The 16,594-nt window shown below is 46.7% G+C and overlaps 2 protein-coding genes across 5 annotated transcripts in view; one reads left to right on the top strand and one right to left on the bottom strand.

Annotated features, from left to right (window-relative positions):
* KLHL18 (kelch like family member 18) overlaps positions 1-14,471 on the bottom strand; it is a 55,612-nt gene extending 41,141 nt beyond the window's left edge. For 2 of the 4 annotated variants that reach the window (XM_024751356.1, XM_024751354.1), the window contains exon 1: positions 14,080-14,471. In XM_024751356.1, coding sequence (XP_024607124.1) covers positions 14,080-14,208 — 129 coding nt within the window. In that variant the 5' untranslated portion in view covers positions 14,209-14,471. Of the gene's footprint in view, positions 1-6,697; positions 6,803-14,079 lie in introns of all 4 variants that reach the window. The other 2 variants (XM_024751357.1, XM_024751358.1) reach the window with 2 other exon arrangements.
* A 177-nt stretch (positions 14,472-14,648) lies between these two features.
* KIF9 (kinesin family member 9) overlaps positions 14,649-16,594 on the top strand; it is a 48,030-nt gene continuing 46,084 nt past the window's right edge. The window contains exon 1 of the mRNA XM_024751351.1: positions 14,649-14,684. The gene's annotated coding sequence lies outside the window, so the exon portion shown is untranslated. The remainder of the gene's footprint in view (positions 14,685-16,594) is intronic.

Below are 16,594 nucleotides of genomic sequence, written 5' to 3'. Positions count from 1 at the left end.
GCTGACACACAAAACTAACCATTGCACTCACATATGCTGGTAGGAATGTAAAATGGTACAGCTACTCTGGAAAGCAGTTTGGTGACTTCTTCTAAAACTGAAAATGAATTTACCATGTGGCACAGTAGTTGTAGTCTTGGGCATTTATCCCAGAGAAATGAATACCTACATTCATACAAAATCCTGTAAATGAATGTTCACAGCACCTTTATTCGTAATACACCCAAACTGGAAAGAACCTAAATGCTCTTCAATGGGTGAGTGGTTAAACAAAACGTGGTGCATCCATACCATGGACCACTACTCAGAACTATAAAGGAAAAAACTATCGACACAACAACTTGGATGGCCCTCAAATGCATTACGCTGAGTGAAAAAAGCCAATCTCAAAGGTCAAATACTCTGTTTCCATTTATATAACACTCTTGAAATCAGAGATGGAGAACATATTAGTGGTTGCTAGCGATTAGAGATGGTGGGTGGGAGGGAGATGGGCCTGATGATAAAGGGGTAGCACAAGAGAGATCTCTGTGGTCATGGAATAGCTCTACATTGTGGAAGTGGAGGTCACTGGTAACCTTGACAAGAGCAAATGGTGGTTGCCTGACAAAACGAACTTACCTATCCTCCTAAAACACGAGTCCCACCAAGGGAGCAATCTTTCATGTTTCCTGGAATAGTCTAGCAATGAACACTCAGTATATGTTGAATGAATGAAGTTTCTGAATGAATCCACTCGATTTAAAATTGAGTCTGGTCGTGTCAGTCTCCATTTTGTTGAGCTCCCTACTGCCTGAGTCAGATCCAAATTCTAAACTGGCGCCAATTGACCCTAACCAGTTTTATTCCCCACCATGCCTCTCTTCCAAGCCTCTGCCAATTCCCTTACATCGCTCTATTCCCTCTACTTGGATCCTTATCCCTTACTTTTCTGCCTGGTGAACTATTCCTCATCCTTGAAGATCGAGCTCAAATGCTCCCTCCTGAGGGGCTAACCTGACTTCCAGGCAGTCAGCTCTCCCCTTCCTGTAGCACCTGGTACAAGCCTCTAGCACACAAGATACCACACTATGTTGTCCCTAATGAAAGTCTCCGCATCAAGGCTGAATATTCTTCCCATGGAAAGGAAGGATTGTATCCTAGCACTTAGTGCCTCATTCTCGCGTCTTCTTAATGAATCCTAAAATGATTTCATCTAAAAGGTAGCTCTCAGTCCTTCATCTGAGATAAAAATAACAAAACTTCTATGAGTTTCACCTCTTCTTTTTAATCCTGGTCTTCTGGCTCAGGGCTGGTAGAACTAGTGGGAGGAAGGCACTGGCCCTTAACTACAGAAAGCATAAGGAGTGTTACTCTCTAACCTTATCTGAAAATTTATTAGTTGAAGTAAAAGCCTCAAGAAAAAGATGATAAGGCTTGGGGCCAACTGGCGGAGGGCCTGCCTTCCAAACTAACAGTGCATTCTCAACTCTGGAAGAAATAAGCCACTCCACAGCTGTCTAGTTCAGGTGCATGTCTAACAAGGTGGCATGTAATGAAATGGGGTGTGGGGGGGTGTCACTTCATCTTGAATGCTGGTTAGCTTACCTGCCAGCCCAGAACACGGTCAGAGGGATGCTCATCCATCCTACTCTACACAGAAATGTTTAGTCCTCACAAACCCATGGGGCCAGGAAACAAATGACAAGTACAATGAAACATACGGAATTGGTTTGGTCTGGGGTTTTGATGACATTTAAAGCACACTGTGTGAAACCCTCTGCGATGGAGCTTGTGTGTCTCTGCTTTAGGGGGCCCCACGGGGTAAGTGATTCAGAAAGGGGGTGAGGGAGGAAGTGGCTGACCAGCTAGCACTAAAAAAAGACCTGGGGCTATGGTCCCACGGAAAGAGCCAGTAAAGAGCTGGGCTAAACACTCAGTCCTGTCCCCACATCTTCCAAACCCTCCCCTGGCTCACCCACGTCCAGCAAGGTAGAATAGGAGGTAAGTAGGAGACAGGAGGGAGGAGTCATCAGAAACCACTCAACATCTAACTGTACCAACCACATGTGATTTGCAAATGTTTCTTACCAGTTCAGACTCCTGACCATGAGAATTCAAGAAGTTCAGTCTGCATTCAACCCACCTCCCCAATCACACCTTCCACCTTGCTCCTCCATGTCTTACCTGTTCAAGAAACATCCTGCATATGCACTTTCATGCCTGGGCCCTTGAACAGGCTCTCCCCAGCACGGAATGCCTCTTCCTACCATATCTGTCTGTCAAAGTCCTATTCATCTTGCAAGGTACCAATCAGACACCATCCTCTCCATGAAACCATCACAAACCCTCTAAACTGGAAACAACTGCCATCTCTCTGGTGTTCCCTCAGGCCTCTGGTGATACCGGGGCAGTTACAGAATTTATCACACTCTGCCTTGTCTCATAGTTAACTGATGGGTAGCTCTCTCTCTTACCAATCTTTAAATGCCAAAGATTGGGGCTGACGCCTACTCACAGCAGGGTGCCTCACGTACCTAGCAAAGCACCATGCACAGCTAAATGCACTTCAACAATATGTTGACTGAAGGAGCATCTCGAACATAATGCCAGGGGCCCTTGAGGGTAATTCAGCAAACACTTTTCAACACCTGAAACATGCCAAGTACTGTGTTAACTAATGGATGCTTCACATGCTTCCAAAGCTCAACATCTAGAGGTAGAGAAAGACTCTCTAACACACCTACATTCTGCTCAGTATGCTAAGGGGGGTAGGTGCAAAGTGTTAAGGCAATGTTTCTCAAACTTTCAGGTACACAGGACGTAAGAATCACCAGATTCTAGCTTAGTAGGTCCAACAACCTACATTTCTCACGGGCTCTCAGGCAATGCTGATGCAATGACAATACTCTGAGTAACGAGGGGTTAAAGTGGGAGAGGGAGAGATTAACTGCACCTGGAGGAATATGAGCAAACTGTCTTCAGAGAGATGGGATTTCACACAACAACTCTCCACTGTGATAGGGCAAAAGAAAGAAGATGGCACAGGTCTCTGCCCAACAGAAACACAGGTTGGCAGGGAGTCAGGCAAGCAAACTTTCAACCACAAGACAATGCTGAACAGACACAAATGCAAAGTGCTTTAGGAGAACAGAGGAAGGAGTGTTTGGCCGCTTCTCTCCCCTTAAGAAGAGAAAACTACAAAAGGAGCTTTGAAGCATGGGTAGGACTCTGCTGGCCGAGGTGAGTGGGTACTCCAAGCCAAAGGAATACTAGAGCAGAGCCCCAGAAGTTGGAGAACTTAGGTCCTTAGAGACAGCCAGCAGGCGGAGACTGTGGGCAACTAGGGGAGAAAGGCAGAGAGGGGCCAAGTCTGAAGGAACTGGACTATCAAGAACACAGGTGGAGGGCTTCCCTGGTGGTGCAGTGGTTAAGAATCCACCTGCCAATTCAGGGGACATGGGTTCGGGCTCTGTTCTGGGAAGATCCCACATGCCGCGGAGCAACTAAGCTCGTGTGCCACAACTACTGAGCCCACATGCCACAGCTACTGAAGCCCGCGCACCTAGAGCCCATGCTCCACAACAAGAGAAGCCACCGCAATGAGAAACCCACACACTGCAACAAAGAGTAACCCCCGCTAATCACAACTAGAGAAAGCCCGCGCACAGCAACGAAGACCTAACACAGCCAAAAATAAATTAATTAATTTATAAAAAAGAACACAGGTGGAGATCCTAGAAAATTCATCCAGAGTGGCAGTCGACACCAAAAGAACATCCTTAAGCTTCTCCATCTTATATCTCACAGGAGGCAGTGACAGATTTCTGTGAGCAGCTTAGAATAATCAGAGATTCAGTTAAATCAGCAGTCCTTCCATTAATCCTAGAGAAAACCAGCCAGTGGCTGCTGCTCCTGCACTGCCACTACCCCATGGCTCTTCCCAGATGTCTTGCTGACTTAAAGTGATAGCCTATGGACATGTGGAAAAAAAGGCAAGCTTGGGCTTCCCTGGTGGTGCAGTGGTTGGGAGTCCGCCTGCCGACGCAGGGGACATGGGTTCGTGCCCCGGTCCAGGAAGATCCCACATGCCGCGGAGCAGCTGGGCCCGTAAGCCATGACCGCTGAGCCTGCGCGTCCAGAGCCTGTGCTCTGCAATGGGAGAGGCCACAACAGTGAGAGGCCCGCATAACGCAAAAAAAAAAAAAAAAAAAAAAAAAGGCAAGCTTTACCCAACATGGGTAGGACCACCTTTGAAAACCACCAAGAGCTGAGCAGCTCTGTTCTACTTCCTGCTCCCCTGACAAGTTTCTAACCTCTGATTTTCTCTGTGGTGTGGAAGAACAGACGTTCCTTCAACAAGCCAGAATTGGTCTCTCTTGCTCTGGCCATTACCATTATCTCTCCTGAACAGACAAGAAGGGGAGAGTGGAAATGATATTCTGTGCTTGCTTCATGAACTATGGAAAATGCATCCTACCTCTCTTAGCTACACCTCTAAGACTCACCCTGCCCTGCCCTGATTCTTCATTTACTCACTCATAAATAAATAAACACTGTCTAGCTTCATTCAGTCATTCATTCACTCACTCATTCAACAAGTATCTACTGAGCTGTACTGTACTGTGCAAGGAATTATGCTGGGCCTGGGGGCTACCTCTCCGACCTTGTGTCCTTCCACTTTTCTCCTGGGTCATGCTATTCTTATTACACCAGCTGCCTGCTATTTCCCCAAAATGCCAACTATGCTCCTGCTTCAGCTGTGCTGATTATTCCCTCTGCCTAGAATACTCTTCCCTCAGATACACTCATGGATCCCTCCTTCCCTTCCTTCAGGTCTCTACTTAGAGAGACTGGCTCTGGTCCCTCTGAGAAAACAGCACTGTCCCCTTATTATCCTTTATTTTTCTCCATAGTACGCATCACCACTGGACATTTTATATCTATTCATTTGTTTATTGTGTCGTCCTGTCCCTGACACCCCCAGGCTGGAAGGTAAGCTCACACTCACAGAGGTTCTGCCTACTCTGCTCGCTGCTGCAGCCCCAGCACTTAGGACAGTACTTGGTTCATGGAAGGCACTGACATATCTGCTGATACACTGCTGAATGAGAATGAAAGGGAAGTCACTCAGAGCAGGAGAACGACATGATCAGAGCTGAAAAACAATCCCTTAGCTATACCAGGATCATCCCCTAAAGGGTTTATAAGAATTCTCAGCAAGTTGCTAGAGTTAAAGAAACCCCAGGTTAGGTAAAAGGTGAAGAGGGTCTGAATTAGGACAGTGGGTTACTGAGCATCTGTTATGCAGACACCTCAGTAAATGATTCAGTCACAGCCCCTGCTCTCACAGAGTTACAATACTGTAAATAATTATGTAACTGTCATTATGATAAATGCCACAAATACACCTAAAAGAGAGGGGACAAGCCAAAGCCAATCCTAGAGTTTCAGTCCTACACGACTAGATGGATGGTGTGCCATCCTTACACAAAGGGAACAAAAGAAGAGATTGTTGAGAAGGGAAAGAGGCTTCATTTTAGACTTAATGAGCATAAGGATCAATAGGACAAATGGAAATGCAGGTCTAATGTTTAGGACCAAAATCAGCAGTTGGAGCAAAGATCTGAAAGTCATTTTTAACTTGTAAACTATGCCAACAAACCTTCAGTGGAAGACAGGATGGCACAGTATGTTTCGCTGACCCTCAGGATAGCTCTGTTAAAGGTTATATGACATTTAGATTTTACAAATCAGTACAGGAAAAATAAGCTTAGAACATGTGTGCGTCACTTAAATGTGTATCTCTTAGAAGTCAATTCCTTTTAAGTGACCACTTGAAGTGCAGCCACAGGGCTGAGCTAATAAAATGTGGCTCTTAACAGCTGAAGCAGCTTACTGCAAAACCTAAAGAAGAAAGATTTAGTATGAAATGTTTTTGATCAGTGGATCTGGATAGAGACAAATTCTGTTTTTAGTGTCTCTCCAATCACAAAGCACTATGAGCAATCTCATCTGCCCACTTGCTAACAAGTCTTCTTCAGCTTCTCCTTTTTTAATTGTAGTAAAATATACATAAAATTTACCATTTAAACCATTTTTAAGTGTACAGTTCAGTGGCATTAAGTACATTCAGGCTGTTGTACAACCATTACCACCATCCATCTCCAGAACTTCTTCATCTTCCTAAACTGAGATTCTGTACCCGTTAAACACTAACTCCCGATTCCCTTCTTCTCCCAAGCACTGCGAAATCTCCATTCTACTTTTTATTTTTATGAATTTGACTTCTCTAGTTACCTCATTTAAGAAGAATCATATGATATTTGTCCTTTTGTGACTGGCTTATTTCAAAACTTAGAACAATGTCTTTAAGGTTCATCCATGTTGCAGTATGTGTCAGAATTTCCTTCCTTTTTAAGGCTGAATAATATTCCAGTGTATATATGGAACAGTATTCCATTGTATGTATGGAACAAAATGTACCACATTTTAACCATTCAACCACTGATGCAGTCTACCATTGGGCTGCTTCCGTCTTCTGCATATTGTGAACAATGCTGTGAACATGCTTGCACAAATATCTGTTCTTGAGCTTATTTTCTAAAAAGCATTTTTGTGTTCTCATCAGATATGCAGCACACTGGCCAGACATGTTGGGCCATACCTGAACTACTGATCTACTTTGCCTGCCAAAAGCCCAAACCCTGGCCCTTACCTTCACGGCCCTGCACACAGCCGCTCAGGTCCACTGGAACACAGGAGCCATCACGGTCTCCTCTGGCCTGCCATTGTGCAAGCAGCTAAGCATCCTCAGCTTCAACTAAGACAGAAAGGGAGCACGGTGTCTTTAGTTAATGCTTTGGAATAGTCTGCTTCAAGCTTCAGCAGAGCTACAAGACTTTAAAGATGAGATGCAAAATGTAACAGTGACTTCTCCTATGTCAGTTATTCAGTCACCGACCAGGACAGTCCCATGATCACCTGCAGTAAGCTGGAAAAAGAAAGTTTTTCACTTCTGGTTCACCTGTACTCTTTAACAAGAGATGCTTCCGATTTCTGAAGTACACGCTGGGGCAATAAAGCAAGTGTAATCTACTCCAAAAACCTTAAACTTTACCAAGGCCATATCAGTATACACTATGGGTAAGGCAACGGGTCTGGCCCACACCTGTTTTTGTAAATAAAATTTTACTGGAACACAGCCAGACCCATTCGTTTATGTACTGTGTACAGCTGCTCTAGTGCTATAACACCAGAGTTGAGTAGCTGCAACTGAAACTGTATGACCCACAAATCCTAAAATATTTACTATCTGGCTCTTTACAGAAAATGCTTGCCAACTCCTGGTTCACACATCTTGGTTCATTCTCTCTTCTCCCCACCTAGAAACAAGTAATGATGTGATCAGCTGTTTGGGTAGAAAAGGCCTAAACTGATGGTGGGGAAGCTGGCTGGTTTCTATGCCAAGGAGGCAATGTGAGTGCCAACAGTCAACAAACCAAAAGTAGGAAGGTAGATGCCATACTTGTAATTCAGGAGGGGCTACAGGAACACATCTTCAGAAAAACAATGTGGTCTCATTTTCCATCAACCAGCCCACAAGCTGAACCAGGCACGGCCAAGGGGCAAACAATGGAATCTCAAGCACAAAACAATAGAGGAACCACCTGCGGTTAAGAAGCATCCCCAAACACAGGCTTCTTAAATTCACCCAACTGGCCGGCCAAGCTCCAGAAGCCTCAGGATGAATGCCATGAATGTTGCTCAGCTAGTAACTGATTTTCCAAGATACCTCTGTTGGGCTGCACACAGCAGGAAACATGGCCTGCTCTTGTCCAGCTTTAAGACCAAAGAAAGAGCCCGGAGTCTGCAGCAACAGAGACATCAATGGTGTAATGGATGGGGGCCTTACATGTCTGAAGCAAGGTCCTGGAGCGACACCCCACTGTGTGCGGCAGACAGCGGGCAGGACAGGGTGGCAGTCTTCACTCCCACATGGAAGGGGAGATTACTAGTTATAGGGGAATTGACGTCTGGTGGGCTCATTAGTTACCACAGAAACCAGCAGAGGGGCACACCCCTCCCGGCTCCTTTGATAAGAACAATCACCAGCTGGGGTGGGGAAAAGAGTGTAGGAAGGTCAGTCATACGAGTAGGGTACAGGTGAAGCAGGCACTGGCCGGGCAGGGGATATACAGAGAGCAAGAGAACAGCCATCTTGAGTGCCCTAACCATACAATCTCCAACCCTCTTTCCCCACCTACGTGTCAGGAAGCATCAAACTCTCTCATTCATCTAATTGGTGTCCAAATTTAACAGCATCACCTACAACATAACTCACAGAAAAAAGAGCAAAACTGACGTTTTGATGAATATGAATTCATATCACAAGTGCACATTGTGATATGTGCACATGTGCTCTAAAGGAGCACATTCTTGCCCTTAGTTTTAATTACTCATTAAAAAGAGGCAAGGTGGGCTTCCCTGGTGGCGCAGTAGTTGAGAGTCCACCTGCCTATGCAGGGGACGCAAGTTCGTGCCCCGGTCCAGGAAGATCCCACATGCCGCAGAGCGGCTAGGCCCGTGAGCCATGGCTGCTGAGCCTGCGCGTCCGGAACGTGTGCTCCGCAACAGGAAAGGCCACACAGTGAGAGGCCCGTGTACCGCAAAAAAAAGAAAAAGAGGCAAGGCTGAAAATGAAACACAATTACCTGAAAAAAGACAGTAGAAAGCCCCGGGAATGAGCAATATTCAGAGGCACAATATCTCCCAATACAGTGTCATTTCCAAATCGAAACAGTCAAAAATTCATATGTCCAGAAAACTAGCAGAAAAAGCCTGCAGCTGTCTTCTCTCCTGAAATAGAACAGTGGTGTCGCATCTGGCCATACACATCACTGTCCTCCATGCTCACAGATGACACTGCAGATGGTGTTTGTTCCCTGCTCTGCTTTATACCATTAGCAGGGCAGGTGGGTAAGCTGACAGAGGATGTAAAAGCAACGCTTCCACCAAACAGCTGTGTTGGATCTCAGATAATATAGCTTTGTGCCTTGGGCAATCCCTTAATATCACTAAGCCTCAGGGTTTTTTCACCTGTAAGATGGATGGCTTTGATAGAAGACCTCTATGGCTCCTTTTAATATGATTATTCTAGCTCTATAAGTACACCTGTGTAACTCACCACACTACACATAACATAAAAATGGCATGCATCAACAAGTCCTTGCCTCACTTCCTGATATCCTTCTCCACCTACTCTTTCATCACAAAATCAGCATGATAGCAAATTAAGCAAGATTCCACACTCAAATGTGAGGCTCTTGAAGTCAGTTTCAGTGAAAATTGTGTACCTGGATTCAGTGGGGCAAAAGGAAATATTCTAATACTGTGCCTTTCACCCATGGAAAAGATATTTCCTTCTGAAGGCTAAATTCTCAGATCTGGGTTCAAAACTTTAGCAAGGGCCTTGGGAAAATGCTGGCAAGACTGATGCCAGCAAATCTTTGAGGAACCCTTTATTAGTGGTTGCAAAAAAGAGAGAGGCTGAGAGACAGGGAGAGAGAGAGAGAGAGAGAGACAGAGAGACAGAGAGACAGAGAGACAGAGAGAGAGAGAGAGAGAGTGTGTGTGTGTGTGTGTAGAGGAGGTTCTTGTCTCTTCTAAGCTTATGGGTCAGCGAATAGTATGTATATGTGGTGATCCCATTCTGCTCTCACAAATAAAGAAAAAGAAAGGAGTATGTGAGGAAAGAATAGAAATATAGGAATCTGGTGAGTCTAAATCTCATCAATAAGAGATTGTGGAGAACACGCATTGCATCTGGGGAGTCTGCCCAATTTGCTGGACCCAGATGAACATGACAGATGCGGCCTGAGCACTGGGCTCCTGGTAGCCCAGAGGAAAGGGGATGAAACCAACTGTTGGGAAGAGGAGATAAGAGCCTCTGTGACTGCAAACCTCTCTACCCAGACTAAGTCTTATGTTACAGACTGCCAAGAAGTCTTGCACTACTATCCTTCTAACCTTTAAGATAAAATGATTTGCCAAGGAGAAAGACATGGGCTTTTCCTGATAAAAGAATAATACTCCGTTCTATTCATAACCCAAGATCCAAAGATGGGCTCCAGGGGAACTGCTCTTATGACTGAATGTAAAGGTTTGCACATATGTAAGTATGTGCATTTTTCTGGGGAGAGAGTTCAGTGCTTTCAGTTTCTCAAAGAAGTTCGAGTCATCATAGATATAAAATGTGATTTTAAAAAATCCAATATATCAATATTACTCTTTTCTGTTATGCCTCTACTTAACTATCCAACAGGCACCTAAGGAATTTAAACTTCAAATATTTCCAAAAAGAAAATTAAGCAAGGTTCAAGAGTTGGCAGTGAATTTTGAGAAAGTGGCATGCTTGCTAATGCTGTCACACTCTCCCTAAAACTTGGAAAGACAGAAAAGGTGACATGTTAAGGATGAGTACAATTGACCTGAGGTAGATTAATTCAAATGGTAGCAGCTGAAATCAGTTCAGTCACTGTCACTGATAGAAGAGGCAACAGGAGAGCAGGAAGGAACACCTGACCTGGAGTCTGGACACCAGGAGTCTAGTCTCTAGTTCTAGCTCTGCCCAATTTAATCTGTGACCTTGGATGAGTCCCCTCTTCCTCTAGACTTGGTCCTCATCTGTAAAATGCAAGCTATGGAAGTAGATCAGTGCTTTACAAATGCTTTTAAGGCGATGAACATAATGTTTAGATAAAACCATCTAGAATTAAACCGAGTCTAAAACGAATTCAAAATGGCAGGCAGAACACATGCATTTATCTCCACTTCCCCTTAATAGGAAATCCCATTAAGTTATTATTCATAAATATCTTCTACTTACTGAATATTTACTACATGATTGTTTTAAGTGCATGAACTAGTGGAATCCTCAACACTCTCACTAGGTAGGTGATGATCTCCATTTTATAGATAAAGGAACTGAATCACCAGCATTTAAGGAAATTGTCCAAGTTTTCACTGGTAGTAAGTGGCAGAGCCAGTATTCAAACCCAGGCGATCTAGCTCGAGTCTGTGTTGTGCTACCTCTCAGACTGACAATCAAGGAATAGCAAAGCTCCCAAGTACAAAGAAGCTGAGAGAGCAGATTAGAAATGTCGCCATATTTTGGAAGATGAAAAGCAGACAAATGGATAGTAACGGACTTATATGGAGAATACTGAGTGCTCTAGATGGCAAGGCACTCCAGAACACCCTCCAAAACTCAACTGTTGAAGATACAGGTTTCCTCTGAAGGTGTGAACATAAGGAAGGCTGTAAACAGGCAGTACTGGTTCCCTGCCCCAGGCAAGTGCCCCGTCACTGCCCCAGCAGAAGTCTGGAGGTTTATCCTCTGGACAGGATGAACCAGAGACTCCAGACTTGAGTAACCAGAGCACCAAGGAAGACATGAAGTGGTACTATTCAGGGGGATTAAGGGAAAGTCTGCATACAGAAGCAAGAGTTCCCAGTCCCCTCCCACCATCAGCTCCTAGAATGATAACAGCCAGGCTTACTCCATGTAGGCAGAAGCCTGAAGGAAGATCCATGGACTCTGAACATATCCCATAGAAAAGGACAGGTCCACCACCTTACAGGTGTGGCTCTCAGAATGTGGCCCGAGACCAGGAATAGTATCACTGCGGAAGTTATCAGAAATGTGAATTCTCAGGTCCATTCCAGACCTACTGAATAAGAAATTCTGGGGTGAACAATGTCTGAACAACTGTTTTTTAACAAGGCTGCCAGGTGATTCTAATGTCTGCTAAAGTTTGAGAACCACTGCCCCACTGGGAGGCCCACTAATCAATAAACCCATCCTACGCCAAAAAGCTTCCAACCAGCTTTTCAGTTTCTATTTATTTGGAAGAAAGTCTGGAATCACCAGAAGTTTCAGGAAAGACTCTATCTTGAAAAAGAGAAACCGAGGGACTTCCTTGATGGTCCAGTGGTTGAGACTCTGCACTGCCAGTGCAGAGGGCCCAGGTTCCATCCCTGGTCAGGGAACTAGATCCCGCATGCCGCAACTAAGACCTGGCGCAGCCAAATATTAATTAATTAATTAAAGAAAAAAAAGAGAGAGAGACTGAAACAGATTTCACAGAGCAGCTCTAGGGAAGGGGAGTGAAATGAGGCAGAGCTTGGTTTACTTGGCCTCTCTCTGGGCCCTACCATCACAGGGCATTGAACTACTCCTCAGGCTCCACAGAATAGTCAGAAAACCAATGAAGCAGAGCTTTCTACAGTCCTGTCCAGCTCTAGCCTATGCCTTTATACTGGTCCTTATGTCCCAGATCCTTGAAACTAATATAGCAATTTAGACAGACATTCTCAGCTGGAATCACTTCTGATAATTTACTTGTCCCTTTGAGTGAACAAAAAGTATTTCAATGGAAAAAAACACACAAGCATTTTTATGCTATGGGGTTGCTATACTCGAGATGTGCATTAAGTGCAGAGGCAAAATGCAATGCTTTAACTTACATAGTGTGACCATCTCACTCTATCATTCCCTATTTGCTTCTCTGTGTCTTATAAGCTTTCCCTGGCTTACCCTTACAGCCTAAATCTTAATCCGAAAATTCACCCCATTACTGCTTTTCACTAGTCTCTACTCACCCCAAGTGTTACTGCCACAACCAGATAATTCTTTTGTTTACAAATCTCTAGTAGCCTCGACATCTACTACCATGTAATCACCGTGGACAAAAATCTCTCATTTTTATTTACTTTCTCTGCTTCCTTCCAGCTCATTTTTCTCAAACCCTTTGGTTCCCCACTAAAGATGCTCTCCCCCCTCAGTCCACTTCACTCCTCTACTGGAAAACTAATCTCCTTCAGGAGGGGTTTAGAGTGATGAAAACCTTAGGCCAGGCATTATGCAAAGAATACCACAAATTTTCTCATTTAATCCTCATATGAATACTAAGAATTAGGAATCATCCATTTTTACATTGGGAAAGCTGATGCTTAGACTGATTAAGTAACTTTCCCAAGGATTTTAATCCAAATCCTTCTGTCTCCAAAGCCACGCTTTTTTTTTTTTAGTCTTTGGTTGAACTATATACCATTCTCAAAGCCACACTCTTAACCATTCTACTTTACTGTCTCCAGAGGTCTGACTCAAATATGTGGAAGAGGAAGTTTCCTTAACGCTGTCGAAAATAAGAAGAGCAAACAGATCTCTGCATAGTTTTATTTTTTAAACAGGGTCCTTCACAGATGCTGACAGCCTTCTAGCCAAAGCCCAACAGGGAACAGGGTTTGCAGCAGCATCTCCCCGCCTGGAGAGCCCCACCTGGCTCAACAGCTTGGCCAAGGAGCAGCACAGCATGCCTCTCTAGCAGGAATGGATGCAAAGCACGGGAGGAAGCCTGGCTCTTGCGCCCAGAATGCCAATAGGGAACAGGTGGTTAAGAGAGCCCTCTCCCCACGCAGCCCATCAGCCCATTCTCCGAGACCTTTGTGGTGCTGCTGGTGGTGGTAGTGTGCCTTCTAGTGCGAGGCAGAGTGGTTGCCCACCTCAAAAGACTTCCAGATGCGATTTTAAAAGCTCTTAAGAGACAAGGTAGTAATCTATCAGTCAAGGGCAAGCAATGACTCCTCAGGAAAAGCCCACGCCTCTACCACAGCGCAGCTAACTTCGAGGGGCACAAAGAAACGTCTGTAGTGGCAAGAAAAGGCGCTTCCGTAGTGCCCATCAAAATGTAGGGAGAGCCACAGCCCCTTCGTCCTTAGAGGAGCTGCAAGTCCATTTTCTCTCGTCTGAGTGACAGAAAAGGGAGGCGGGCAACCCAATGTCTCCACTCTGAGGGCCTCAGCGGCGCACCTCTCAGCCTTTCTTTCTAAGGGCTAAGAGGCTGTCCCTGTCCGTCTCCCCACTCAGCCCCAATCCCCCTCTCCCAGTCAGCACCCCTCTCTCCCCTACTCGCTCTCCCTCCAACCTCCTTTCCCCACCCCGCTGAGCTCTAGACCTCTCTTCCCTTATCCCCCGCCTCTCTTCCCTCCCCATTCGGTCCTCTGGCCCTCAGCCCCGCGCCGCCCAGCACCCGGGACCTTGAGCGTCACGTCGCACAGCTTGCCCTGCCGCCGGATCTCCTCCATGACGCCGTAGCCGCGACTAGGCAACTCGGACACGGAGAAGTGCACCAGGTCCTCCAGCTCCTCTGCGCCGTCCTCCACCATCTTCCCCGGCCGCCGCGACTGCGCAGGCCTGGCCGGCTGGGTCGAAGCTAAGCTGGGCGGGGCGAGGGCGCCTGTGGACGGCAGCTCGGAGCGCAAGGCTGGAGCTAGCCAGAGCTGCGCGGCCGCCGTAGTCTCAAACTGCTGTGCGCCGGAAGCCCGGCTGCCCCGTTTCCTGGTTCTTGCGCATCCTTCGTTCCCCCGCTACCCCTACCCTGGCTTCGCGCCTGCAGCTGCCGCAGTCTTTTTAGATTAATCGGTCCCATCTCCCGTCCTCCTAATTCGGCCCTGGCCTTACTTGTATCTCAACAGAGGACCGCGGACTTCATTTCCGCCACCACCCCCTACTTCCGGAATCTCCGGAAGCAGCCTGTTGCCACGGCGACTGTGTACACAGCCCGGCAGCCGAGCTTGCCGGGTTTCTTCTGTAGCTGCTAATGCAGTGGTCTGGCTGCGGAAGGGCTCCAGCCTCCGGAGCGGTAAACAGGGCTCACGCGCGGTCCGGGTGGGGAGAAGGAAGGCCGGAAAGGGGGTGTCCGCCCGGTAGGCGGGCAGCTGCTGGAATCTGAACACCGCTCCACCCGGGAGTCCCCCAGCTTTGGCTCGCTGATCTGTGAAACCCGGGCGGAGGAGAGTGAGGCGTCGAGGAGACCCTTTAAGCCTTGCTGCGGCTTAGGGTTTTCGGATCTAACGTTCCCTCGCCCCACGAGGGTCCTACGTCGCCCCCTGAGGTTCGGAGATCTCTGGTCTTCTGGACTCTTCTGTATTCAGTTTTCTAACTGGAGGGGGCTTCGGGATTGCCATCCCGGCCCTTCGCTTTACAAATGCGGAAATCGCTCCAGAGAGGCACAGGAATGGTTCCAAGGCCCACTGCCTCCCAGACACCACACAGGGGTCCAGCATGTTGGGTTAGAAAAAGGAGAAAGACCAGTTTGGCCTGGGTCCGAGTCTTTTGTTTAGTCCAAGGCCAGGTGCGTTTGGACCCTCTTTTGGAGGGTTCAGATGCTGCTACCTTGCTGGTGGCTATGAGTGTTCTCCTTGAGAGCCTCTGTTCTGGACAGGAACGCTGGAAGATAGGGACCCACCTGGTCCTCTCCTTTTGTTGAGCTTTCAGGGGTGCTTGGTGGCAACCTGTTCATTCCCACCCCTAAAACAAATGAGGAAACTGTGAGCCTTTCAGCAGAGAGGGCTCTTGGCGGCCACTCAAAGGTTCACTTATTTACACCAGAAATATCTAAGGGTGGTGTCCACGAGGGAGAGGCATTCCCCACAAGGTCCTGAGAGAGAAGGACCCTACTAAAAGGGAGAGCGTGGTGAGGGGCTGAAGTTGGCTTCTTACAAGTGGGCCTGGAAACCCAGTGTCCTCCTGGAAGGGCTGTGGGCTCAGGGTTGGAGGTGGTGAGGGAGGCAAGTGACATCATGTGCCCTTTGGGACTCTCTCAGTTGTGACCGAAGATGGACCCACATATGGAGATTCCGCCACCCTCTGACTTCCAGTCATGACCATCACCACCAATCACCATTTCTTAAGCACCTACTCTGTGCTGGGCACTGTTCCGGACTTTGAGGGGGGATTCAAAAGAAATAAAAGGCACAGTCCTGTCCCTCAAACAGCTTGTAATTTCATTTGGGATCTGAAACCCACTCAAATGATGTGGTGTAAGAACGGTAACAAGGATTATTTCAGTAAGTGCAAGTTGGCATGGGGTCTCCAAATGACTGGGTGTTGAGGGGCTGCTGGGTAGTGGATTTGCAGGAGGGATGTAGTTAATAGAGAAGGCTTGTGTCAGGTGGATATGGCTCCTGGCGTGCCTGGAGCCATGGGCGTGAGCATGGGGAGAATTGGGAAGCACAGATACAATGACTACTTGTGCATGTTGGCAAATTGCTGGGCAGAAAAGGGGCAGGCTCTGAGGGGAGGGTAATGCTTGAAGCTGGCCTGTGCTTCCCTTGGGCTGTCTGTGGGTAGGGGCTGCCAGGAGGGAGGCTTGAGCAACCCCCTACTTTTTCATGGTCCCTTTCACAGGGCACCCTGGGCAGCATCTTAACTTTCCTGGGCAGGAGGATGGGCCATTGGGCTGGTATGGGGAATGGTTCCCAGAACTTTAGAAATTGAGTGTAAGTGTTTGCTTGAGTCAGCACACCTCTCTCCACTCTCCACTTCCCAAAAGCCTAGATCAAAGTGAACTTGGAGATGAGATCATCTCTTAAGTTTCCTCAGTTTGGGAGTCCTGTTAGAGCTATTTGTGGCTTTTTATTTCTAGAGGTCAATTTTGCAAACAAAAATCTTAGACCTGAAATTGGACAAGTCATTATCCTTACTCACCTGAATACCTTACAGATTCACTTTCTAAAAATTAAAAGATCTGAGGGATCCCACAGTGGCCAG

Source organism: Neophocaena asiaeorientalis, unplaced genomic scaffold, assembly GCF_003031525.2.
Source record: "Neophocaena asiaeorientalis asiaeorientalis breed wild unplaced genomic scaffold, Neophocaena_asiaeorientalis_V1.1 scaffold221, whole genome shotgun sequence".
Classification (NCBI taxonomy): domain Eukaryota; kingdom Metazoa; phylum Chordata; class Mammalia; order Artiodactyla; family Phocoenidae; genus Neophocaena; species Neophocaena asiaeorientalis.
This window is presented reverse-complemented; position numbering and strand designations above follow the sequence as displayed.